At 41.8% G+C, this 25,566-nt stretch overlaps 1 protein-coding gene across 4 annotated transcripts in view; it reads left to right on the top strand.

The window, feature by feature from the left end:
• Positions 1-646: 646 nt before the first annotated feature.
• The window catches only part of LOC126281694 (trans-1,2-dihydrobenzene-1,2-diol dehydrogenase-like), an 85,114-nt gene continuing 60,194 nt past the window's right edge, over positions 647-25,566 (top strand). Inside the window, exons 1-2 of one of the 4 annotated variants that reach the window (XM_049980862.1) lie at positions 647-723; positions 7,499-7,700. In XM_049980862.1, coding sequence (XP_049836819.1) covers positions 691-723; positions 7,499-7,700 — 235 coding nt within the window. In that variant the 5' untranslated portion in view covers positions 647-690. Of the gene's footprint in view, positions 724-1,237; positions 1,495-1,615; positions 1,803-7,498; positions 7,701-25,566 lie in introns of those variants that run through there. The other 3 variants (XM_049980863.1, XM_049980864.1, XM_049980865.1) reach the window with 3 other exon arrangements.

Below are 25,566 nucleotides of genomic sequence, written 5' to 3'. Positions count from 1 at the left end.
TTCAACACGTTATTTATACATACTCTACAGAATGCACCACTCATATCCATCAACGTTTACACTCTGCAAGCCACGCGATGCACAGTTTGAAATGTCATCGAAGAACCACATTTGTTACTCCCTTCTCGCCTTTAACAACAACAACATAATAATAATACTCTTCACTGTTGCTTTCAAATTGGCAGTGTATTGTCACGGACGGTTAACTGTAACCGGCATTAATGTTTATAAAGAACGGATTTGCGTGCTGGTACTTTCATATTGGCGGTTTTTAGAAGACTGATGACAAAGTTCATAGATTCGAATGTTTATCGCCGCTGAAGCGGAAAACTAAGTATTACTTTTATTGGTTTTGTTACTTTAATTAGCCTAAGGGTGCAATGTTGAAGTACAACAGAGCCACCTACAGTTCCGTTGGCTAAATGAATATGCCACTTCACAGCTTTGACAGTCATTTGGCGGTTTTTAGAAGACTGATGACAAAGTTCATAGATTCGAATGTTTATCGCCGCTGAAGTGGAAACCTAAATATTACTTTTATTGGTTTTGTTACTTTAATTAGCCTAAGGGTGCAATGTTGAAGTACAACAGAGCCACCTACAGTTCCGTTGGCTAAATGAATATGGCACTTCACAGCGTTGACAGTCATTTGTGGTGTGTTGAAAAGTTTGAAGACTTGTTATTGAGCAAATGTGGCTTCCTGTGACTTGTGAATGCATGGATGTGGGTCCATTACAATTAAGATTTTTGTAAAATTATAGATTTGTCATTACATGGAGTTGCAAATAATACCCTATCACATAATCTATTACAGTGAATACCATGCTCATAGGTACTGTCAAGGCCTCTTGAGGAATATGGAACAAGCCATTGTATAAATTAACTAAAAGTTAAGGAAATCATAGAAAATTTGATCTACATGCCTACCGGTACTGTTTTAACAGTATCATTATGCTATTAATACTCAGGCCAGCTAAATTTAATCCAATCAATTAGAATGAAATAAACTACTCTAATGTTATAAGCTGCAACTGTGGTACAATGAAGCTGCTGCCGTAATATGGAATAACGCTATTCGTTAGAGAAGGTTCTCTGTTCGCGGCCGGGCCGCAAATACACCATCAGTCCTGTGTTTTAGAAGAAGGGAAAACGTGAATTTAATACCGGTATGTAATGCTACAGTTCGCAAGCGTCTGCCGAAAATTCGACAATCGGCTTGTGTTCGCTAAGTCAGTTAGTCACAGTTTCTTCTAGCGAAGGCAGATTGTTGCTCTTACAGTCCCAGAAATTTGCATTCGAACTGGATATAGAACTATTGGGTCAGAGTTTATCATCGTGGAATATTATACGCCTCCATTATATAACGAATGATACCAGCGTCTGCTACTGATTTAAATAGTTAGCTACAAGGCTAAAATTCTCTGTTGTAAACGCAGATTGCTCTCGCCCTGGAGTGAGACTAATTCCTTCTAACAAGTAAGAAATTATGTAGCAGTAAGTTTCTTTTCTCATATTAGAGAGCATACGGTGCGCACATACTTAACGACTGCCTATTGTTGGTATTGCACGGTAGTCGCAAATCCATAGTTTGAATTATATTTTCCATGGATAATGTTTGAATGGTCCTCCGTTTTAGAAGATACCAAGTAGGATGTATTTCAGATGAATCAAGTGTTACTCTGAATACAGATACAGCATTGAAGAATTTCTGTAAAAAACAACATATAGAAGTGTGCACATGAAAGACCAGAGTAGTTATATTTTGTCTAATGTCACTCTATAATGTATGAAATAAACTGTGGGTAAATATCCTTTACATTACACAAAATATGGCTACCATATAATATGAAAATTGCGCTGAAGGCTCAATGAAACACCAGTATAATTATTTTCTGTCCATAAAGGGCCTATTACTTAATCTAGAGGGGTATAAAACTAAGCAGTAAATAGCTACTTATTTATTCCACAGTAAAGTTGTCTTTGCATGTAAATATAAATATTTTATAATCTGTTACTGTTGAGAAGGAATAATAATGACCCAATTATATATTTAAAAAAGTAAAAAGGTGATCATATTCATCTTTAAAGTTGTATGGGCGAAAATGAAGTGACAAAAACAATTTTGTTACTTGCCCAATGATAGCTTATTCAGCCAAAAGGATTCTTGTAACTTTAAAACCTACATTTTTCCTGCTTCATGAGCTCTTATTCTACAGATGAATAATTTTTTAGGAAATTGTAGGAAGAAATAACAGCACAAATGTTAACATTTTTCATTATTTTGTTTTAAGTATGTAGTGAGTATGGCCCATCCAGGTATGTGTAAGTTGAGTCGTGAAACATCAAGCTGTGCTATGCAAAATCTTTTACATACCAGTAACACACAGTTCTCCAGCTGTTCATAACAGGAAACTTTGTGGATGTAACACGTATTTGAGCACAAGAAAAGACCACAAATGTAAACACAATGCCACTAGCATCTTGGTGAATCCATCATTAATCACACTTCTAAACTTGGTACAAACCTGATTTAGTTGCTTCTCTTGTTCAGGGCATAGCTAAAATAATTTGTTTGTGTGTTTGAAGGAATGTGAATTTTTGTTGAGGTTTAACTGCAAAGACACTCAGAGATTTTGTGGTATCTATTTTCTATACAATGAATTTTGATGTACTGTTGACACCAAAAATGAATTAACAGTTAATGTTTCTACTGTTTGTGAAACCTTTTGCTTCAACAGGTCAAGAGTTTTGTTTTATAAGAGTTTGGCTTTGGCTAATGACGTAATTTTAATGGCTGCTGTCACATCATCTTTCGGTGCATATATTCACAGTTTTGTTGTTAGTTGCTGAAGCCAACAAATGTGGAAAAAGAACTGTTTGTGGTGACACATTGATTTATAGCTTAGCTCAAGGTATAAGTTAGGTTGACAGCTGACTGGTTGTAAGTTGGTGAAGGCAGTTCTGATACAAACAGAAAACCTAGCTGTGGTGATAGACAGATCTGTAGCTTTGCCCATTTTGTTATAGTCACCATATTGTTTCCAGCATTTGTTGCATGTTTCCTATGTCATTGATCAAAGCCAATGACTCATATCAAACATTTCTCTAAATCCTGCTTCGTTTTCCATTTGCTTCTCTTAGCAAAATAGTGCAGTGGTAGGACACTGGAATATTATTCACTAGGATGGCAATTCAGATCCGCATCTGCTATTCAGTTTTAAGTTTTCTGTACTTTTCCTAAATCAATTAGAGTGAATGTCAGAATAATAGTTACAGTGGCTCTCCTTTCACCAAATTTGTAGTTGGCATATGTTGTATGTAGCTATGTGACATTAATCATAATACTTAAGTTATTGGTCATTTGTCTGTTATAAATATTTTAAATTTATTTACAAAGGAAAATGTAATAGACCTTGGGCAACACTGCAGGACAGTCTTGGAGCACAATCTTAATTTCTCCTTCACTAATTAATAACCAGGTTGTCACCTTCTACTGTAGCATAGATCTCAGTCTTTGGTATAGATCAGCCACAAGTTAGAGGGGTGACTGTCTTACTGGGACCATTGTTGAGCATGGTTCCCTTGGAATAGCACAGCCATTTTCCTTCACCATCTTCTCTCAACCACAGCTTGCCCTTTGTCTATAGTGGCAACATCGTTGAAGGGGCATTTAACTCATCTTCCTCCTTTCCTTCAAATTTCTTCAGATACTAATTTAAATAGGCCTATTTTTGGTTGTGGTATAACATAATTCCAAATTCAGTAGTCTCTGATTCTAAGAGGGGACAATAACAATTGAGATGTTCTCCTAACCTTAATGAAGAACTATTCCGCGAGGGGGAAAAAGAAAGCTATACAATTATCTAAGAAGTTAATTTAGTGCAAAAATAATTTCTTACGCTGTATATAGGTTGCACATGTTTGTCGGGAGCTATCTGTCATTGGTGAATAGGAAAATCTTGTGCAGCCAAAACCATTTGGTATTTTTATTTCACAATGGCCAGTCTCAACAGAGTCTTGCTGTCTTCATCAGCTCTTCAGAATTTGTTGTTAAGATGCACACATGCTACCAGTACAGTGAGTGGAAAGTGTTGTGATTGTATTAGTGGCATACATGCATGTAAATATGAAGTTCCACAGATGACAGTAAGGTTCTGTCAAAACCGGTCATTGTGAAATAAAATAAAAATGCCAAGCGATCTTGGCTGCAGAAGATTTTCTTATCCATTTTTTTAATGTGCTGACATTATAATTGAAACTTTTTTCTGATGAACAAGTAATATTGACCTTATATATATTAAATACCAGATAATGCCACACTAATACTGAAAGCTTATGGGTAGAATGACAGCAAAAAAGAGTTTATCATTGTCAAGAATGTAAATAACTCTTTAAAATAAATTAAACCATTCTTTTTATTCTCATCATTATCTACCGAGGAGGGAAAAATAAAACTGCCTCATAAAATATTTATAAGACTGTCAAGGAAATGACTTTGACCAATAACAAAAAATTCTGGAAACCATCATTTTGATGCACCAGTCTGTTGCTGTCGCATGACTGCACATCTCCCACATCCTCTGTTTCAAGTAATGCGCTGTGTCATTATGTTTCAGTGAATGAGAGACTAGTTGAATACAACACAAAAAAGCACATTAATTATCAAGTGTTATGCAGAGCACAACTCTTGAGAAACATATGTGGAACTGGTTGTATAAGGTGTAAACACTGGAAGTGTTTTGATAGACCATGCAGTGCAAAATGTGGTGGAAAAATGGCACGAAAAGGGCTCTGTAATGAATAAAAACAATGATGCTCATTAACAAGGGTCAGTCCTGCACCAGTCACGTTAAAAAAAATTCTGGGCCAGTTTTGTTGTGCCCGTCCTGTTCTTTTATGCTCTGTAAACCACCGTGAAGTGTGTGGCAGAGGGTACCTTCCATTGTAAAGAAAATGTAGATTGCAACTTAGCTTAAAGATGACATGTTAAGTTGTAGACAGGCGCAATTAAGACATACTTGCACATAGGCTTTCAGTCACAGCCGTCATCAGAAAAAGAAAGAGAAACGCACACACATTCATTCACAAAAGCAAGCACACCTCACGCACATGTGACAGTCATCTCTGGCAGCTCGGACCCGAATGCAGCTGTCTCGTATAATGGAAGCAGCAATTTGGAGCGGGCAGGGCAGGGAAGGGTAAGAGATAGGAGTGTACATGTGTGGGGAGAGAACAGTGCTGTCCAGCAGTGTATGCAGGGACTAGACTGCCAAGAGGTTGAGCATCAGCAGGTTGTGGGGCAAGGAGGTGGGGAAAGGGAGGATGAACAGAATGAAAAAGTAGAGGAATGGGGAAAGGTGGGAGAGTGCATTGGCAGATGGTGGGACACAAAAAGGGCGGGAATTGAGAATGAGGAGGCAGTACAGAAAGTGTGTAAACTGTTAGGTGGAGGGTGTTGGAGACAATATGTTTCTGTACGTTGAAGGTGGAATGATTTTGGGAGTGGAGAATGTGTTGTAAGGTTATTCATTATCTGGTCCCAGCCTCAACCTACGGTAACGTCCTCTTCCCACACCCTTTACCTAATAGATTCCACTCACGCTGTCATAACACCACCTCCCTATTCTCATCTCCCACCCACTTTGTGTGCTCCCATCATCTTTCCCAGCTCCTCTCCTTTTTCGCTCTGTTTCCCCTCCCCACCTCCCTACCCCATAGCCTCCTGATGCTGGATGCAACATCTGCTGGCAGTCTAGTTCCTGCATAGTCGACTGGACAGCACTGCTCTCTCCCCCCCACGCATACACTGCTATCTCTTCCCCTTCCCCTTCCTTGCTCCCTCCAGATTGCTGCTTCCATTCCACATGACAGCTGCATTCTGGTCCAAGCTGTCGGAGGGTGTTTTTTTGTCAAGGCTGTGGCCAAAAGCTAATGCGCCTGTCTTAATTGTGCCTCTCTGCAACTTAACGTGTCATCTTTATGGTAAGTATCAAGCTATCTTTTTCTTTCAATGTTCATATTCCAATGTGGAGTATCCATTGCTTGATTGTGTCTTTCCATTGTACCTCTTATTAGGGCTCTTACCATTCTGTTCAAGCCAAAAGAATGATTGATTTAGTGCCTGTATGCACACTGTAATTAGCCTAGCCTAGCCTTGCCTCTGCGATCTCTACAGGAGCGATATGTAGAGGGTTGTCCATAGCACAATAAAGCATGTAGGATTCACTTACAATAAATCAGTGTGCGATTTGTGCTTTTACCAGAGGGGGGCGGGTGTCCTAGGGGGTTAGTATAATTATATATTTTACTAGCTTGGACCCTGGTGTTACCCATGGTTAAACAGTTATTTATAAATAGTTGTTAATGCCGAAAGTCACTATTCACACGTATGCACTATCAGGAAAGCCATTCCTTGTTACATCTTTAAAAGTACATTATAGGTAAAGCTTATTTACAAAATCATCTATGTACAGGTATATCAGAGGAGTTCAAATAGCAAAGGTACGTTTGTGAAAAGCTGTACTTATTCTGACGATAGAAAACTGAAACATGTGTTATTTTTCTACACAACATCCCTCAGCTTCAATGCAGTTTTCCCAACGTTTTATGAGGTATTTTTTTATTTCATCAGAAAAATACATTTATCTGTAACCAATATTGCACTGCAGCAATGGCGTCTTCATCACTTTCAAATCTTTCTTCCCTGTAGTGCTTCCGTTAAGAGTCCAAACATTTGACAATCGCTTGGAGCCAGGTCTGAACTGTATGGGGGATGTTCCAGCACCTCGAATCTCAACTCTTTTATTTAATCGGCTGTTGGTTTGGCAGAATGTGGGTGAGCGTTATTTTGCTGCAGGATGACACCTCTTCACAATTTTCCACACTGTATGGATCTGATTGCAAGTTTTAGTTTCGTACGCAACATGTCACATCCACCATACAATACAAACCTGGCTCTAAAGCCTCGTTTACGCTGGGGTGACGTCTTGCAACATTGTGGCATGCTACGAAAATGTGGCGTGCGTCGTCTTGTCATTTAGTTCTAAATGCTTTGAAATGCTTACCTACTGCATAACATTTTTTTTCAAAATTAATAAGCAAACATATTAATAGTATTAATATTAAGACTGTATTAAAAACTTTCAGTATTCGGCTCCACAAATTTAAATTATACATAAATTAAAACCAGAGGAGGGGATGGTCTGATGCAGAGGGAGGGGGGGGGGGGGGCGAAATCCCCCCCCCCCGAACGCCCCCCCCCCCCTGCAAATCGCACACTGTAATAAATTACCATACTGTCTCTTAAATTATGTGCATTGTAGTGAATAATTAACTTTACACAGAAATTAACCCACAATCAACATTTCCTTTTCTGTACAAACTCTTATTCAGTCAGTCTTTCATGGATCACTGACAGTGTGTTCCAGATTTTAGTGATTTTTTTTTTCCCTTGTGATATATGTGTCATTCAAATAATTGCAAATTTTAACATTTACAGATGGCAACCAAATGGGGAATTGCCAGTGCTGGCAAAATCAGTCATGATTTTGTTACTGCACTGAGCACTCTCCCACAGGAAGAGCATAAAGTAGTGGCTGTTGCTGCTAGGGAGCTGAAGAGAGCTCAAGATTTTGCAAAGCACCATTCTATTCCAACTGCATATGGTTCATACGAAGAACTTGCAAAAGATCCCAATATTGGTAAGTGAAATTATCATTACAGTGGTTTCCCTCTCACTGCAGTAAAGAACTGCTTAAGAAATCTACCTGTATTTAATAATATTACTGCTACAGTCATTCAGACTAATTTACTTGTGAATCCTGATAGTCATGCAATAAAAAATACACTCCTGGAAATGGAAAAAAGAACACATTGACACCGGTGTGTCAGACCCACCATACTTTCTCCGGACACTGCGAGAGGGCTGTACAAGCAATAATCACACGCACGGCACAGCAGACACACCAGGAACCGCGGTGTTGGCCGTCGAATGGCGCTAGCTGCGCAGCGTTTGTGCGCCGCCGCCGTCAGTGTCAGCCAGTTTGCCGTGGCATACAGAGCTCCATCGCAGTCTTTAACACTGGTAGCATGCCGCGACAGCGTGGAAGTGAACCGTATGTGCAGTTGACGGACTTTGAGCGAGGGCGTATAGTGGGCATGCGGGAGGCCGGGTGGACGTACCGCCGAATTGCTCAACACGTGGGGCGTTAGGTCTCCACAGTACATCGATGTTGTCGCCAGTGGTCGGCGGAAGGTGGACGTGCCCGTCGACCTGGGACCGGACCGCAGCGACGCACAGATGCACGCCAAGACCGTAGGATCCTACGCAGTGCCGTAGGGGACCGCACCGCCACTTCCCAGCAAATTAGGGACACTGTTGCTCCTGGGGTATCGGCGAGGACCATTCGCAACCGTCTCCATGAAGCTGGGCTACGGTCCTGCACACCGTTAGGCCGTCTTCCGCTCACGCCCCAACATCGTGCAGCTCGCCTCTAGTGGTGTCGCGACAGGCGTGAATGGAGGGACAAATGGAGACGTGTCGTCTTCAGCGATGAGAGTCGCTTCTGCCTTGGTGCCGATGATGGTCATATGCATGTTTGGCGCCGTGCAGGTGAGCGCCACAATCAGGACTGCATACGAACGAGGCACACAGGGCCAACACCCGGCATCATGGTGTGGGGAGCAATCTCCTACACTGGCCGTACACCTCTGGTGATCGTCGAGGGGACACTGAATAGTGCACGGTACATCCAAACCGTCATCGAACCTATCTTTCTACCATTCCTAGACCGGCAAGGGAACTTGCTGTTCCAACAGGACAATGCACGTCTGCATGTATCCCGTGCCACCCAACGTGCTCTAGAAGGTGTAAGTCAACTACCCTGGCCAGCAAGATCTCCGGATCTGTCCCCCATTGAGCACGTTTGGGACTGGATGAAGCGTCGTCTCACGCTGTCTGCATGTCCAGCACGAACACTGGTCCAACTGAGGTGCCAGGTGGAAATGGCATGGCAAGCCGTTCCACAGGACTACATCCAGCATCTCTACGATCGTCTCCATGGGAGAATAGCAGCCTGCATTGCTGCGAAAGGGGGATATACACTGTACTAGTGCCGACATTGTGCATGCTCTGTTGCCTGTGTCTATGTGCCTGTGGTTCTGTCAGTGTGATCATGTGATGTATCTGACCCCAGGAATGTGTCAATAAAGTTTCCCCTTCCTGGGACAATGAATTCACGGTGTTCTTATATCAATTTCCAGGAGTGTAGATGAATTTTTTTGTACAGGTATAGCTATGTCTCCCATTATTTTCACCTTTAAGTGTTATACTTGTTGATTACTTTTAAATTAAGAAACATCCTTAGTGTGCATGCATGTCACTGTTAAAAATCTTGTCACTGTGTTTTACTGCATATACCTCTTCAGATTGAAAGAATGTCTTTTTGGGTAAATTTCATCAAATCATATGATGAAATTGCCCAGATTTAAATAAAAAGATAATAATACATTTGGAATAGCAGACTGGTAGGAGAGTAACTATTACAAACAAAATCAAGTGATACTATGGGCTACTGTGCTAAATTTTTTGCCTATGTGCTTATCCATTCCTCAACGATGTTTCTGCGAAAGACAGATCACTAATAAATTACGAAACAAATTTGCTACTCAGTACTTACCTTCTGAAGGCAAAATGTTTAGTATTGCTATTAGACACACACAAAATACACACTCGTAAAAGTGATAGCAAGATCCTAACTTTTAGAATTATTATTTCCATCTTTGGGGAGCACAGAGGATTAAGTTGGGGAAAGTTGAAAGGGAAGGGCAAGTCACTCAGACATCAGAGTGAGAGGGATACACCTGTATTGAGGCCGGAGGAAAGGAAAAGAATGAAAGAGCTAGGTATAGGATTGATAATTGAATGAATGGTAGAAGACAAACAGTAAATCAGTAAGCAGATGTGAACAGAGAAAGGAAACACTAAGAAGGAATTGGAACAGATGAATAAATGGTAACAATAGAAGAGACTAATGTGAACCGTGTTCTAAACTTTCACCCTGCATCAACAGAAAGTTGTTGCAATTGGAGATCCAAATCACTTGATCGCTGATATAGAAAAATAAATCTATATCATATACTATAACGTGTTTCACAAAAGAGTACTCTCTGCTGTCAGGGTAGTTGAAACTAGAATTGGAAGCACGTCTATGACAACTAAGCGTAGAAGTTAGAGGGCCTGAGTGTGCCAACTGTCTCACTGTGTCACAAGTGATCCTGAGAGCAAAATGTTTGTAGAAGTGGTGCTAAAATCTACTGAAATAGTAGCCTGTGAATAATTTTATCATCTGTTGCAACAAGGACTGGATATCTATTTTTCAACAAACTAAACTGATGTACTACATAAAATGGGAACAAATTAGATAACGTGAGCAGGAACATCCATATCCAAGGTAGAAATAAATACTCTTACAGTATAGCACTAACAGACACACATACTCAGAGTTGGCCTTCATATTTTTGTCTTGGAAATATTGCCCAATAAATAAATCGAAAATATCTTCACTCTCGTGGTTCTACCCAAGGCCTGTTTTTCTTCAGTGCAAGGAATGAAAACTACACTGAGCAACAGAATTAAAGGATCACATTTTCAAAACCCCATAATTCCCACCCATTGCAGTGCTTAAATTTGAAATTTGGCTCAGAGGAGCGTAAAACTATCCCCTGTAATGATGCAAAGGCTTGGCAACCTCCCGATGTCAACCTCAGTTTCAGCAATGCTTCAAACCACAAGGTGTTGCAAAAGAAAGGCCACAGCTCAGAAGTTCATGTGGTGTGTAAGGTAGCTTAACGAATAACATGTAACTACCAAATTTTGCCACAATTCTGCCCAATGCCACTGTGAATATGTCGAATGACTGGAAGCTCGTTACACCCCCTCTTACCCACATTTCATCATTTCTTTTGACGCCTCTGCAACAGAGATCAGAACTGCCATGCCTAACATTGAAATCACATGATTTTCTTTTGAGTGACCGAGGAAAAGGTTCCAGACACAACGCCGCTCAGAATCTGTACAAAAATGCTGCAGGCGGTGGCATAAATGGCATTAATAAAACATTTCACAGTCGAAAATGACAGTTATCAGTGTGATGAGCAACAGGAAGATATTCTTCAAAACCTTTGACACTGCTGACACACTCAGGCATTTCAAACTTTCTGTACACACATTTTGGGGCTGTGTCCCCATTGAATGTTATCGCACTCATTTGGAGCATAGCGTTACTGCAGTTTTTGACCTCGTGTAGAGACTAGAACCACTTTGGATCATTCAGAACCATTTATTGTAATTTGAACATGATCTGAAGAAGTAAAGGGTGCCTGCGTAGGGCGCTTACACTTCCTCAGTGCTCCTATTTTGTGTCCTCCTGCAGCATGATCACAGGGAGATGCAAGATGGAAACATGCATGAATAAAATTGCAAAGGTTCCTCCAAGACCTCCCCATTCGGCAAAACCCTCGGTGGAACCTGCCCATCTTTACTGTGAATTTTAAAAATGTACCTGTGCAGACAGAATCCGTGATGAGATTCTCAGGCTCGTGCAGATGGGTTACACTGCTGGTCTTCCACCACTAAACTGTTGCTCTTGCACTTGATAGTAGGAATATGCCAAAGGAATGTTGTCAGTCTGCAAGTGCCTTGGACTTTGTCATGGGTTCTGACTGTACAGGTACATTTTTAAAATTCACAATGGAGGTGAGCGGGTGCCTCTGAGGGTTTTGCAGAGGGACCCTTCGCCATTTTATTTATGGATGTGTCACTGTGCATCCGCTGTGATCATGCCACAGGACAACACAAAATAGGAGTGCTGAGAAAGCAGAAACAGCTTTAACAGCTTCAGATCACTTTCAAATTTCATCAAACAGCTTTAAACAGTCCTCAGCGGTTCAACGTGTACACAAGAGCAAAAATTTGGATTGTGCTGTGCGCTCCAGATGTGTGTGATAAAGTTTGATGAGTGTGCAGGCCCACAATGTCAATGGAGAGGAATTGAAACATTCAAGGATGTCAGCAGTTTCAGAAGTTGTGAAGAACATCTTCCAGTTGCTCAACATACTGAAAACTGTCATTTTCGACTGTGAAATGTATGGGACACAATGCCCCTGGGAAAGGTGTGGTTCCAGTAGTGTCATTTATGCCACCCTCTGCGGCCTTTCCACACCTGTTTAGAGCGGCAATACATCAGGAATATTTTCCTGGCCACTGGTTAGAAAACCACGTGATTTCAATGCCGGTCATCGCAATTCTGATCTTGATCTCAGAGGCATCAAGAGGAGGCGTGAAATGTGGGTGAGAGGAGGTGTGACAACTTACCGACTGTGTGACATCCACAGAGACAGTAGGCAGAATTGTGATGAAATTTGGTGCCAATGTGATATCATTAACCCACCTTACAGGTCACAGAACATCTGAGCTGTGGCGTTTCTTTCATATGTCGACACCTTGCTGTTTCAAACATTGTCAAGCCCAAGGGTGATGTTGTAGGGTGCCATACTCTTGCCCATTACAAGGGAAGGTTGTACATACTGTTGACCCACTTTTCAAACTTTAGTGTCGCAAAGGGAAGTATGATCCTTTAATTCTGTTGTGCAGTGAATTTGAAAAAAATCTTGGCATTCTGAGTGATATAAGCAACGACAAAGTCTGTGAAAAAGTCATGTTAAGCAATGAAGTCCAGGATGAGATGATGATGATGATGATAATAATAATAATAATAATAATAATAATAATAATAATAATAATAAGCAAAGAATAGATTGCTACTCAGCACATAAAGGAGACATTGAGGCCCCAGCAGCCAGAAACAGTGTTTGTGTTTGTGCTTGCACGCACGTGCGCATGTGTGTTTTTTCCTATTTCACAAGGAGGACTCTTTTGTGCGAAAGCTTTCCATTGTGTCTACAGCTCAATGACTTTTCTGTGTGGTAAGTAACAATCTATTCTTTTTATAAAATGTCACCTGATAATTTTATGAAAAATTAAAGTGCAGTAAAAATGTGATACACATCCTAAAAATAATAGATTTGTTACTGCCTAAAAACAACAGATTAAAGTGAGGAAATGAAAATATTCTTGAAATCTCTAAATCTGAATACTGTAGGGCAGGTGTAGCGAAACATCAGACTGGCCCCTGTTAAGAATTGCTGGTCCAAATGTTCAGTTCATGAAAATGCTGCAACGAGTGTAATGACAGCAAAGATATCCAGTCTGCTTATGATGTTCTCCAGTGCAACATTGATCTAGAAGACCAAAACAACTGGACACTCATTGTCAACTAGGAACCAAAATTAGAGATGATAGGTGACAAAGGCATTATTGCTACTGTATGAAATGAGTGGTAAAGCAGATGATGGTGTCACGTATTTTGCAGTAAATGTTGTGTAACATAGTATTTTATTTGTAATTTCTATAGTGTTATTGTTGGTAATCATTTGAATGATGTTTATCTAGTTTCTGTATTTGGTAAGTTTTTAGGTGTTTTATGTGTAATGTTCTTTCAGTTTAAATACTGTACAATATATAGTACAGTATAATGTTGTGTTATGTGCTTTTCCAAACTTTCCATGCATAGTCAGTCATTCCATAGCTCTCTCTCTCTCTATTTACATGGATATATATGGAGGGTAAAATATGTCCCCTGACAACTGTGTTACTTCATATTGGAATGCAAATGACCAAAAGCTTACTTGGATGAAATGTTACTTCAGACTTCAGTTGCATTGGAGTGCAAATGGCGAGAAGCTCATCTGGGTGAAACGTGGATTCATGCTTATTAAACAGAGAGAAATACCAAAGCATTACAGTTGAGGAGAGCAAAAGATTGGAGTGCAGCCAATATACCAAATGATACAAAAAGAACAGATTTCAATTATTTGTTACAGAAAAACTATAAAAGATAAAACACATTACACATATCTCAGGATAAAGAAAGATTCAGTTTTGACACAGCTGCACTGTTGTTTGCTTTTAGCAATATGGTGGCTAGATGACAAAAGAAACCATTTTGTTATATTAGAATTTGCATGAAGTCAATCCATTATTCAAGTGCAACAAGCATTCTGTCATTTATTCAGAAAGAAGCCAACTCTGTCAAGCAGATTTATGACACATTCAAAATTCTTGGAAGTTGGTAGCATATACACAGGCAAGAGCACTAGTTGGCCATGCACGACTGACGAAAATGTCAAGCATATCCAAGATGCATTCACATGGAGCCCTCGGATGTCTGCAAGCTGGGCAAGCCAGGTACTTTAACTTCCTCACACAACAGTGTGGCGTTTCTGAAAGGACACCTGCATATGAAGCCTTACAGGTTACTGTTATTATAGCAGTTGTGTCCCAGTGTCCATAACAGGAGGTACGAATTTTGCCTTTAGGTTCTCCAGGGTATGCCAGAGGACACTTTCTTTGGATGACTCATCTTTTTGGACATGTCAATATTTCATCTATTAGGTAAAGTAAATTGTCATAATGCAATAATTTGGGGGACTCGTAATTCTGGTGTCATTGTCAAACATGAGAGATTCACTGAACCTGAATGTGTTTTGTACCTTTTCTGTTCACAAAGTTTATAGTCCTTTCTTTTTGCCAGATGAAGCTGACAGGAATGTCATATCTGGACATGTTGCCCAATTGGTTGTTTTCTGAGTGTCACAAACATTCCAATGATTCCATTTTTATGCATGATGGCACCAGGTCTCACTTTCACCCTGTGATACAGTGTTACCTGAAGACCACAATTCCAAAACTTTAGATTGGAGTAGGTTGACAACAAGATCTCGTTAATTGCTTTTGGCCACCCAGGTCACAAGCCCTCACACTTTGTAAATTTTTTGTGTGGAAGGGGGGGGGGGGGGGGGGGGGGGTTACAGGGGTACATAAGACAGTCTTTGTCCCACCAATTTCAGCTACACAAAAGAGCTGACAAGGGGACCGTATGAAGTTACCCTCACTGATTTGATTCATATTGACAGGATGTGCAGTGCATGACTATGACTGCAACATATGCAAACAGGAAGATGCAAGTCTCAGCCATGCTCGAGAAAAAACAAGTTTGAAAAGTTTAAGTTTCTTTACGTATTTTTATGGTCCCTAGTACTCAATAAGTCCGAAGTGGATGGAATATTCCTGCCTGCACTTTTTTTGTAATTATTATGACTGTGCAAACTGTCATTATTCAATGACTCATTTGTTATTTTCATATTCTTTATCCTGAGAAAAATGTTCATAATGAGATTGGAAAAAATGAATGTACAAGAACTTTCAATCAAGTAGTGTAGTCATTTTATTTGTATTATTTTATATATGTGTGGGGCAAGTGTAAAGTGTGACCAATGGAGCACTGTACAAATCAGGATGGTACTGATCATAGTAACATGAGAAACAATAATTATTGCAGTGTACAGCACTTGTACTGAACGCTGAATCTTTGCATGCATGTTGTTTCTTCAGTTTGCCTGTTGCAAAATAAACTTGGGTTACTCGCACAATGTAGGCTTTCATGGCCAGCATCTTCTTCAGTTAAAACTTCCAGGCTGAGAGGCCGTGGTCGATGTATAAAACTGCTTCCTGACTTTTGTCTCCAACTTCAGAAGAGTTCTTCTGAGGTAAAACAGCTGCCTCCACTAAGCTTAATGGGCTTCGCATTTAGAAAAGGCACCACCTTATGTCACATGACGCAGACTGTGTGACTCTCTGTGGATAGCATTGCTATTAAAAATAATATATTGTCATTCTGTTGGCACAAAGTCAAGATCCATATTTTGTCCAACTTCAGACCTCCTTCTTTTCTGTTAAAAAAATTTCTATTGCCTTTCTATACATATATACATGCACGCATGATAATGTATATAATTTCGTGGTTCCCATCTCGAAAAACATGTTCTGTTATGGGATATTTTTCGATGTGCCCCAGGTGAAAGTTCTTTTTGTGTTCGCCTATCCATTTATTGACACTTCTTTTCATAGTTCCAGTTTACAATTGTCTGCAATTGCACGATATTTTATATATCTCAGGTATTGCTAGGGTTGCCGTGCATCTTCTTTCATTCTTAAATATCCACTAATCTTGTTGGTATTGTAAAGGTTATTTTGACATCACATTTGACCAAAACTTTCCCTATGCAATCCATAATTTTATTAATGAACTGGGGAAAAACTTTTCCAGGTGGCAGCCCTTATTGGTCAGTACTTCTGGCTTCTTCTCTTCTTTGATGGATTCCTCGATCAATCTCTTTACTAGCATACCCATATTTCTTGAAGGCTGACATTAAGTGATGTAATTCATCTTGCAAATATGGCTCACAGATTTTGTTGGCTCTGTCCACCAATGTTCTAATGACAACTCGTTTTTGTCTAGGATGATGGTTTGATTCCTTGTGGATGTATCGATCAGTGTGTGTCCATTCTGTATACCTTATGGCCCAGAGTTGCATCCACCTGTTTGATTACAGATACATCCAGAAAATTAACTTGACCATTGCTCTCTTTCTCCATCTTAAACTTTATATTTGGGTTAATATCATTAAGATGCACGAAGAAGACGTCCAGCTCCTCCTCATCATGAGTACATAATACAAATGTATTCTCCACATAGCAATATGCCACTTAGCCGGTCTTTTACTGGTTGTCTGCAGTGCCTGCTGTTCAAAGAACTTCATAAATAACTTGGCTACCGCTGCACTAAGAGGGCTATCCATAGCCACCCTATCAATTTGTGCGTAAAATTCATTGTTGTACTGGAAATAAGTTATGGTAAGGCAGTTGGAACAAATCTGCTATGTTTGAAGTAGCTTTGTTTACAGTAACCATAGTAAACTGGGATGCTAAATTGAAACCTAACAAGAATATCACTTGGGGTGACATTTTCCTTCAGGTTTTCAGTGAAATGCACAGTGTTTTTAATGTAATTGTCAATTCTACCAGTATACAGCTGCATCAAACAGACAAGATATCGAGCCACCTCATGGGTGGAAGATACTGTGGCACTCACAGTTAGTCTGAGAGGAACCTTTGACTTATGCACCTTTGGCAGTTCATACAGTCTATGTGGATAAGCTTCCTTTCTGCAGAGTTGTTTTGTATCAGCTGATGAAAAAGAAGACTGTTTTACCAGTTGATTGGTGGTTCTCAAAACTTTCATTGTAAGATCCTTCCTGAGCTTTTTATAAGCAGTGGGATCCAAAAGGTCACTAATCTTCTTGTGGTAATCTTTGCTATTCATCTAAACTATGGCATTACCCTTGGCAGCTGTTAGTACATTCATGCTCTTATCCGATTTGACCTCCCTCACCACCTTCATTTCTACTTGACACATTACTGTTATGTGGCTTTGCTTTGCATAATATCCTTACTGTCTCTATCTTAATTTCACAGTGTATTGTAGTAATAAGATGGATTCCTGCCTCCGCATTTGTTATAATGTCCTGCGTGGGAACCTTTAGTGGTATTACTGCAAAATTACTGTTGGGATTGCGGGAGGACAGCGTAGGTTATCTTCAATCAGAAAGATTACCAACAATTAGTAATAAAATAATATTTATTTAGTATGAAGAAATACTCAACTTAAATGATACTTCTTCTTGTGAAATGTCGAGTACATTTAGGCATTTGAAGTTATTACCAGACCTTTCAAATATTAAAGTCCTGCCACTGTGGCTCTGACTGATGCCTAAGCAGAGTCCAAAGCTGGCCTACGGAGCCTAAGTCTTGGAGACAACTGACAGACACTGCAGCTTGTAGACTTGGCAGTAACTGGAGACTGTGCACGACTTGGCGCACTGGAGAGAACTGCCCCCCATAGCTCAGTGCTTTAGTATTTAATGAGATATTGACCAGTCGCTAACCACGCATTTGATACCTCCAGGTTGGCAACTGCGGCCCCTGGTGGACCTCAATGTAGTTTATACTGCCTACCCATACAGCCACTACACTACAGATTTTTGAGCTCAGCTTATCAATTGTGGTGCAATACTATCTGGAGTGCAAGATCTGTCACTACAAGTACCTCCATGCCTCAGAACTGGACTTTCTTCTTCAGTTAAATTCTCTCCCAGACAAGTTAATAACCATTAAGAAGTCACAGCAACTGATGTTTCACATCTGCCTTTCTGCAAGCCATCAAACTTATTCTTCTGCCTATTAGTTAACAGTTCTGCATTGAGTTCTACAGTCCTGAATGTTAGACCATCCACCTTGTTCTAGTCGCAACACTGCATTACACTGCTGATATACAGAATATGTAGATGGGGATACAACAGCATGCTGCTAGTTGCCACCAGTTCTCATCGCATCTGGTGGATCTGCTCCTATAGCATCACTAGTTCCATGCGGTTGTAAATACAGTTCACTTGTGTCAAGTGAAACATTCTCCTCACCTTCAGAAATTTCAAAACTGTTGCAGTAATCTGGCAACATAACAGGAAAATGAGGTACACAGTTGTTGAGCTTTTTTTTCTTGTGCAGTCCCTCCAGCTGCAAACCCAAAATTTACATATCCACTCTGCAGAGGCTGTACTGAACATTGAGGGTTTAATGCATCTTATTAAATTTAACCACTGTTTAAAGCTATTTTTCCACACCAAGGGTGCCAAGCATAACAAATATTAGGGTCGATGGCAAAATGTAGTCTCACATTAAACACAGATTTGACCTCTGCAATCTACACAGTGTGTTACAGTAAATGAAACTTCCCACCTTAAAGATGTGCCAGGATTATGAAACATGGTGGATTTTAGCTAGAAATATCCACAATCACTTTCCATAGCACAACTGACAGTAAGTTGCTTACCTCATATCTTCTAAATATGCCATCCTGCTTGGTTTCTTCTCCTTTGCTCACAAGCTCTAACACTTGTGCCATAAACAGTCAATAATAATGTGACAAGTTCATAGGTTTAGATGCAAAGCAGAATAATAATTTAACATGTTAAGATGCCAATTAATTTTGTTTTATTTCATTAATTTTAAAATTAGTAAAATTATTTCTACAGCCAGCCTGTCACTAATATTCATAACAAGACTCCCAGTCTTTAATCATTATTTTCAGAGAACTGCAGATGTCACAAAAATGCTTCATACAATCTCAGAATCAACATGAGATTGCACAAATATGTTTTCTGGGGTAGCTTTAACAGTTAATTCTGTTTTTATACTGAGTTGCATTTCACACACCAAATCATATGTTGCCACCTCAAAAACTGATTGTAGACTTCCTTGGATTAACATAACATTGCACAAGTACATCATCTGAGGCAATTTTTTAACAAACTGTTACGCCTTTACATGAGATCAGATTTTATACACAGATTCATGTATTAACCGCTCAGAAACTGATCATAGACCAGTAGTGAGCTATCTAAGCAGTTTGGCACCTACCCTCTCAGGACACTCTTGTAATTGGCCCATTCTTTCCATGAATAAGCACTGACAGTAACTAGAAACTGTAACCCTCATTTTCTCAGGAACTGAGAAATATTGAAATTATTATTAACAAGTAGTCGGTGCAAGTAATGTCATTAGCACAGTTGTAGCTGCATATTAACATTTAAACAATAAATATAAATAATAAAAGATTCACTACTTGGTGTTGAGCATTGCAGGTGAATTCACACTCTCTCTTTCTGCTCCAGTATGATACTGCTCTTGCTTGCCCAGCCGTTCTTTCGCTATGTGATCACCTGGCGAGTTGTTTGATGAGACTGCTTTGTGACCCTACGTACTCTCTAGCCTCCTGTAACAAAATCTTCCTATACTGTGCATTAAAACAAAGTAACAAAAATGTAGTAAACATGGGAAGGGATGTGGCATAAATGCCACAGGTTTTTGTAGCCAGTGTTGTTTTCAGTTAAAGATTTCAGGCTGAGAGTCCATGGTAGATGTTTCATCTCCAACTGCAGAACCTCCCCAGGGGGCTTACAGTTCTTTTGTGAATTTGTGTGTGGCGCCCTGCCCTCCCTCCCTATCCTCGCTCCTTCCCTGTTGCTCCCTCCTGCCCCTCTCTCGGTGTTCTGATTTATGTTGACCTGGCTATCCACCTGGTCTTCTGTATTGGTTGCAATTTTATTCCTTTTGCCTGTTCTTTAATCCTTTTTGGTGTTTAGGTCCCCCTTTGAGGTTTGACCTCCACTTCAAAATTTCCTGTTTTTAGTGTGAGCCATTTGGGGAAGAACTTCCTCCCTAGCAGCTACAGTGTGGATGACTCTCCCACTTCCCTTCTCCTCTCCCTTCCCTGCTGTAGACCACTTCCAACCTGCTATGTCATCAGCACATGTAACCAGTCCGTGTGGTGGGACTGGGATCACACTACTGATACCTGAAATGTTCCCTCCCCATGTATGCCAAGGAGTGGTTGCAATCTTCCTGAAGCATCAGAACTCCCAGCAATGGCCAGACAGCCCTTGCTGTGGCTGGGTGGCACCCATGGGCAGAGCCCCCATTTGGTGATATCAGGGCGGATGCTTGGCACATGAGGTGTATCAAGCTGCAAAAATCTGGCCGTTCTCAAACAGCCATCTCTTCGAATGGTGAAGGCGCATTGAATGCTGCTCTGTATGACCTGACAACCCTCCCTTCCCTGGCTACACCATGGGAGGCGGGCAAGGCTCACTGTCTTGGTATGAAACCCTTTCCCCATTACCTCATCTGTACTAGGACAGAAGGGGACACATTCACTGCCACAAAGCCATTGTTTTTCGTGGTAAATGTCGAGGACAAGTTTGGTGAAATGGAGTCTCTTAGTAGGATGCAATCAGACTCCACATTGATCAAAGCTGCTTCTGCTGCCCACAGCCATTCATACCTGTGATCGTCTTGGCAATGTTCCACAGTCTATTACTTCTCACCGATCTCTGTATATGGTCTAGGGAGTGATTTTTCATATGGACCTCATCTTGCAAACTGATGAGGAACTCCGGGCTAATCTGGAGTGGCATGGTGTAATTTTGTTTGATGTGTGCAGAAGGGTCACAGAGATAACAGCTCCAATACTGGCGCCTTCATTCTGGCTTTTGAGGAGGATACCCTCCCAGAGAAGGTCAAGGTTATGTGCTACAGATGTGGCGTGAAGCTGTACTCCCTCCACCTATGCTGTATGAGAGACTCCGTCCATTGTCACTATCTTCAACTTTTGTCTTTGTTACTTCATTTCCTCCTCCTACCTCTTCCTTACCCCAGCCTCGTCCCCATCCCTTCTCCCCATCCCTCCTCCCCTCTCCCCCTACCCCCACCCCCCTCCTCTGCAGTTCCCACAACCTCCCATCCGGGAGCCACTCCCCCTCCCTGGCTAAAGAAGTGCCCCCTTTCTTCGGCACCTGTTGGTGATCGGGGTCCCTCCTGGGACCCCTCACCCTGCCATCTCTCAGGCCGGAAGACTCCTACCACCACTCAGCCATGAGATGCACCGTCTGTGCGCCCCAAGTTCACCCGCTCTCTTTTGGTTCCAGATCTTGCAGATGAATGTACTCCCTCTGTGCCCTGCCCTCCTCCACCTCTGAAAGAGAAGAAAAAGAAACATAAAACCCGTGACAAGGCACCCCCAGTGCCTCCCGGAGGTGCCATCTCCCCCCTCACAACTTGAGTCCGATATTTTATTTGTGGATGTCACCCCATCCTTGATGATGACGACTACTGATCTAGTGACATAACCTCCTCTCAGCTTCTTTACGTCTAACTTGGACTCTCACAACATGATCATCCAGTGGAATTGCAACCAATACTATCGAAACCTACCAGAAATGCAACATCTTGTCTTCTACTATTCTGCGTTCTGTCTTGTTCTTCAAGAAACACATTTCCATTACGACCACTCTCCAACATTTTGTGATTATCGGGCATTCTATCAGAACCGTGCCATCCCCAGATTAGAATCTGGTGGGGTCTGCACTTCGGTTCGCTCCGATATCATTAGTGACTGGATACCCCTATGTAACAACTTGGAAGCAATAGTGGTTTGAGTGCAGACAGCTCTGACAATCACCCTGTGCAATGTCTACCTCCCTCCAGGTGGACCACTTCCTTTCCCTGAACTGTCTATCTTAATCCAGCAACTCCTGCCCCATTTCTCCTCCTTGGGGACTTCGATGCCTATCACCCACTGTGGGGAGAATGTCACTTCAATGGGTAGGGGTCTCTTAAATGACCAACTTATCGCGTACTTCAATTTGTGTCCTCAATAATGGTTCCACTACCCACTTAACTTCATTGCCGCTCATGGCACCTTCTCTGCTATTAATCTCACAATCTCCTCCCCTTCCCTTGTGACTTCCTTACATTGGTCATCCCATGTTGACCTTCACGGCAAGTGACCACTTTCCTGTGAGCCTGTTCCCCTGCTGCCACCATGTTGGGTATTCTGCAGTGCCAATTGGCCTTCATATACATCTACTGTGCACTAAGACACCTCCCTCTCGAATTCCATTGATGTAGTCATACAATGCATCTCTTCCAGTATTCCTCATGCTGCTGGCGCTGCTGTTCCCTGATCCACAGGCCCCCTCTCATTGTTGACCGGTACCATGGTGGATAAAGGATGTCGCAGTCACTGTCAAGGACCGCCGACTGGTGCTGCAGTGATTTCAGTGACACCCTTCACAGACCAACCTCCTCGCTTTGAAGCATCTCCATGCTAAAGCTCGTTATCTTATTAAGCAGAGTAAAAAGGAATGCCGGGAGCACTACGTTTCCTCCCTGGGGATGTGTGCCTCTTCATTGCAAGTTTGCTCCAAGCTCTGCGACAGTGAACTGTCCAGGGTCTTAACCTCCAAGGTGCTCTGTGCACTGATCCATTGGTCCTCACAGAACACCTCATGGGCACACTTTGCGATGGCATCGGCGTCACCTTCTATCCTGCTCCCTTTCTCCGGCAGAAATGCAGAATTAAACAGACCTCACTCTGTTTCATCCTGCACCATGCTGAGCCCTGTAATGCACCCTTCAATGAATGGTAATTGTTGCAGTCGCTCACCTGTTCCTGAGACACGGCCCCGTCCACAAATAGATGATATTCCCCAGAGGCAACCTCTCCTCAGGGTCTTCAACCGCATTTGGCTCATGGGTGCTTTTCCGTCACAATGGTGAGAGACTGCAGTTCACGAGAGGGAATATCTCCTCAGGGTCTTCAACTGCATTTGGCTCCCGGGTGCTTTTCCATTACAATGGGGAGACAGTCAAGTTATCTCCATCCTTAAGTCCGGGAAGAACCCAACGTCTCTCCACAGCTATCTCTCAATTAGCCTGACGAATGTACTTTGTAAACTGCTCAAGAGGATGGTCAGCTTCAGATTATGTTGGGTACTCAAACCTCAGGACCTTTTGTCCCCATATTGATGTGGCTTCTGGGCAGAACACTCTCCAACTGGTCATTTACTCAGATTGGAATCAGCCATCTGACAGGCCTTTACTCTTCGCTGACACCTTGTCACTGTTTTCTTTGACATACATAAGGCATACAACATGGCTTGGCACCATCACATTATAGTTACTCTCCATGACTGGGGCTTCTGTGGTCCCCTTCTGATTTTTATCTGCAAGTTTTTCTCTCACCGGCTCTTCTGGATTCGAGTCGGCACTTCTCAGCACCCCTCAGATTCAAGGTAACGGTATCCCACAGGGTTCAGTGCTAAGTGTCACACTCTTCCTCATTGCCATCAATGGCAATCCCGGCATGTACATCGATGATTTTTGCATCTGGTGCAGCTCCCACTCGGTAGCATCTGCTGAGTGCCAGTTTCAAGGTGCCATCCGATGGGCAGTTGCATGGGCCATCTGCTGTGGATTCCAGTTTTCTCCCTCCGAAATGCAGGTTATGCATTTTTGTCATTGACCTGCAGTACACCCTGATGCAGAGCTTTATTTAGGTGACCAGTTCCTCAATGCTATAGCACAGCCCTGTTTCTTGGGACTTATTTTGGATAACAAGCTGAAATGGTTGCCCCACATTGTCCACCTAAAGACTACATGTTTGCGGAAGCTTAATTCTCTCCATCTCCTAGCCCACACATCTTGGGGTGCAGACCGTTCCACTCTTCTCCATCTTTACTGTGCTCTGGTCTTGTCCAGACTAGATTATAGTAGTCAGGTTTATGGCTCAGCAGCTCCTTCCACTTTGAAACTGCTTGACCCTGTCCATCATTGCAGGCTGCGTCTGGCTATTGGTGCCTTTCACATTAGTCCTGTTGATAGTCTCCTCAAAGAAGCAGGGATTCCCTCTCCACAATCATGAAGGAGCCAACTCCTTGTTTCTTAAAGCAGTCACCATTCACCAATTCCCTTATTATCCTGTGTACCCTGTAATCTTTGCCAACGAGGGATATGACCCTCCTAACACCCACCCTTGGGTGGGATTGCTGGTTGGCATGCGTTTCACTTCCCTCTCTCAGGATCTCCATCTCCACTCACTGGTCTGCACCTCGTATCTTTCCTCCCATGCCTCCCCATGGATGGTTCCTAGACCATGGATTAGGTCCGATCTGTTCCAGGGTCCTAAGATTTCTGTCACTTCTATGATAGTTTTCCGGCGTCTTGTATGTGTCATCTTTGCAGAGTTCCAGAGTGCCACCGCATTTTACACTGACGGTTCTGTAACAATCGATGAAGTGGGGTATGCTTTCATGTCTCCTACTGGCTTTGAATACCATTTATTGCCGGGATCATGTAGTGTGTTCACAGGGCCCTCCTCCTTGTTTCTCAGCCCTCCCTCCACAGTGTTTTAATGTGTTCAGACTCCATGAACAGCGACCAGGCTATCGGCCGATGCTACTTTTGTCATCCTTCGGCCTCTTCTATCCATGACCTTCTCTCTGCCCTTGAGTGTTCCGCCTGTTCAGTCGTCTTTCTCTGGGTCCCAAGTCATGTGGGCATCCCAGGGAATGAACTGGCTGACTGTTTGGCTAGAGAAGCAGATACTTACCCCATCTCCTTTAATGATTCCAGCTGTGGATACGCAAATCTACACCAAATATCTCTTTTTCCCAGAAGTGGAATGACGTCTGGAGCACTACTGCTCATAGTAATAAACTCCACACAATCAAGGAGTATACTGCAGTTTGGTGCTCTTCCTTCCACTCCTCTTGGAAGGTGTCCACATTGGTCATACCCGACTCACCCATTGTTTCCTCGTACATTACGACCCACCCACACAATGTGGTTGTGGAGCCAGGCTGATATCATTTCACATATTGGTGGAATGTCCCTTTCTTTCGACCCTTCGTGTTAAGTATAGTCTTCCCGATTCCTTAAATTTAACACTAGCAGATGATCCATGGATATTTGAACTGGTCCTCAGTTTCCTCTGCGAAAGTGGTTTTTATTTCCAGATACTTTACTCTTTGAGCAGAGGCTGGTTAGTTGTGGTTGGGACTTCTTTTAGTCTTTACAGTCTGTGACCCCATGACTGCCCCCCTTTTTTTCCAGTTTTTAGATTTGGTCTCACCTTTTATGTCTTTACTGTGTGTGTTTAATGTTCATTATTTTATAATTTGACTCCTGTGACTGGATCCATCCACTTTTAT

This window comes from Schistocerca gregaria, chromosome 7 (genome assembly GCF_023897955.1).
Source record: "Schistocerca gregaria isolate iqSchGreg1 chromosome 7, iqSchGreg1.2, whole genome shotgun sequence".
Lineage (NCBI taxonomy): Eukaryota > Metazoa > Arthropoda > Insecta > Orthoptera > Acrididae > Schistocerca > Schistocerca gregaria.
Note: the sequence above shows the minus strand (reverse complement) of the source record. Positions and strands in the feature narration are given on the sequence as shown.